The following is a 2400-nucleotide window of genomic DNA, read 5'->3' as shown; positions in this document are numbered from 1 at the left end:
TTTTTCTCTATTCAAATTCCAAGTATACAGTGTTCTTCTTAGTTTGTCTCTTTTTATTCACTCAGAAATAACCAACTTATTAGGATAAACTATTTCTTTTTTTTTTATATATATATACACACACACACACATATACACATATACTATACGTGTACGTGTGTATATACAGCTTTCCTTCTGTTGGCAATAGCATTTCTTTTAAATTTCAAAAGAGAAACCGTTTAAAGAATATTATCGATAATACAAAAGTTATCTTACACACCTTCAGCACTTTTTAGCAGTTGGGCTACATCCATAGCTTTGAGAGAAGCCTAAAGAACAAGTATAACACTTATTATTAATGTTGGCAAACAGGTAAAGACACATGCAGCCCGGCGTTAATTTGGGGGCACGCAGACTTGGTGGTGGCTGGGGCGCGGCCTGTCTTTGATGTGGTGCTTCTTGTCCTTGAGGGGTTTGATCTCCGTGCAGGTGGGGCCGTTGTCTGCTCGGCTCTCGGTGTGGCTCCCGATGACAAGGTCCCTCCTGCAACGCTGGAGGCTCGTTAATGCCGTCTTTCTCAATGGACAGGAGTCTCCTGGTTGTGAGCTGTGGTCGCCGATGTCCCAGGAGCACATTGGGAAATGCACGTCCCTAATTTATCAGCCTCTCAGCTGTGAAAGAGCCCTGGCCAACAATGCGAATGTCTCCTTATATTTGGAAACCAGAAAGATTTTTAAAAATCAGCAATATCTTGAACAAAATTATAAGAATGATTATCCTCAGTTCATCAGCCCCATGAGCAGGGACGTGCCCTGCCTGGGTTCGGCCTGGGGCGACACTCCAGCCTCCGGAGCCCCCTGCCAGGTCCTTCCCCTGGGTGTCAGCAGGTGCTGTCTAAAGCGCCTCACGTTCTTAGGCGAGAGCCGCTGCGTTGTTTTGTATTTTTAAAAATTTTATTTTATTGTTTAAAGTGTTACAAACAGTAGTAAACATGTCTCCCCCCCATTAACTCCGCCTGCTGTGCTGTTTTCCATGTAGCGATGAGTACGGAGGCAGAGCAGCAGCTCCTCCATCACGCCAGGAATGGCCACGCCGAGGAGGTGAGGAAGCTGCTGGAAACCGTGGAGAAGAACGAAGCCGTCGCCGACATCAACTGCAAAGGTGGGCTTTGGGCGGACTTCCTTCGCTTTCTCCTAGGCCCCCGCTCTCACGTACGCTGTCGTTTATGTGGCATTCTCTCCTGATCTTGCTTGCGATGCGCTTCCTTGTGGTACCCTGGAAGGAACCCCTTAGAGTGGAAATGTCTCCGAGTTCCCTGTAAGCCAGAGACATTGAGATCCAGCCCTAAAGTCCTGATGGGTCGTAGACCTTCTGAACTGCAGGGGGGCCCTGAACCCCGGGCCCACGAACGCAGGCTGTGGCCGTGTGTGCTTCCTGAAGACAGCGTCGTGGAACGGCAGGCTCCAGGGCTGGCCGTCTGCCCAGAGAGCCCAGGGTACCTCAGAGAAGGTGCCGTCAGCATCCCCCTCCTGTCACGGGGACTAGTCCCCTGGAGTCATAGGTCAGACTAGTCTACATTGCACAGGTGCGCCAGAATATGGACGTGTGGGGCGTCATGGGTCTTCAAGGAGAGGCATGGAATTGGAATTCGAAGGATTAGTGTCTTGGAGGAAGTGATTCTAAGATGATATAGTCAGAGTGTGTAGGCCCGGCCAGTGGGGCTCAGTGGTTGAGCATCGACCTCTGATGCCCGGGTTGCGTCCTCCATCCGCAGTGGGGGGCGTGCAGGAGGCAGCCGATCAGTGATTCTCTCTCATCATTGATGTTTCTGTCTCTCCCTCTCCCTTTCTCTCTGAAATCAATGAAAATATATTTAAAAAAGAAAAGCGTGTGTGGGACTTAACCAGGTGAAGATGGTGTAGGAGAAACAGCCGGTGTCAAGGCCCTGAGGTGAGAGGCAGCCTAGAGGGCCCGGCCTGCGGGCAGGGGGTGAGGGTCAGGCTGGGAGGGTACGGAGCAGCCAGGGCACAGTGTGCCTGTGGGCGAGGTTGCACGTGTCTTACGCTCAGGTGTGCGGACAGATAGGGTCCGTCCTCTGAAATGGCTCTGGCACTTCCTCAAGCACCTTCTCCTGGGAATGTGGGGGCTAAACGTTAGCCTTGGGGCCCATCCATCTCAGTAGCTTTGCTGGTTAATGTGGGGCCTTCCGGCGCCTCTCACCTTCCTCCCGCCCCCAGCCCCCTGAGGGCTGAATGCAAAGGTGAGCATTGCTGGGTGCTGCACAGCCTTTGGCTCCTCGGGGACCCTGTCTCCCTGGGGCTCCTTGAACAGGTGTTGCTACAGCAGAGCTGGGGGACAGAGTGAACGCAGGCCTCAGTCTATCACAGGACGCAGGCGGCTCCTCGCCGGCGCGGGAGA

General features: G+C 52.5%; 1 protein-coding gene across 1 annotated transcript in view; it reads left to right on the top strand.

The window, feature by feature from the left end:
- Nucleotides 1-1020: 1020 nt before the first annotated feature.
- OSBPL1A (oxysterol binding protein-like 1A) overlaps nt 1021-2400 on the top strand; it is a 119070-nt gene continuing 117690 nt past the window's right edge. Inside the window, exon 1 of the mRNA XM_014546152.1 lies at nt 1021-1143. Coding sequence (XP_014401638.1) covers nt 1023-1143 — 121 coding nt within the window. The 5' untranslated portion in view covers nt 1021-1022. The remainder of the gene's footprint in view (nt 1144-2400) is intronic.

This window comes from Myotis brandtii, unplaced genomic scaffold, assembly GCF_000412655.1.
Source record: "Myotis brandtii unplaced genomic scaffold, ASM41265v1 scaffold433, whole genome shotgun sequence".
In the NCBI taxonomy this organism is placed as follows: Eukaryota; Metazoa; Chordata; class Mammalia; order Chiroptera; family Vespertilionidae; genus Myotis; species Myotis brandtii.
The sequence above is the reverse complement of the archived record's forward strand: the minus strand, read 5'-3'. Positions and strand labels throughout refer to the sequence as shown.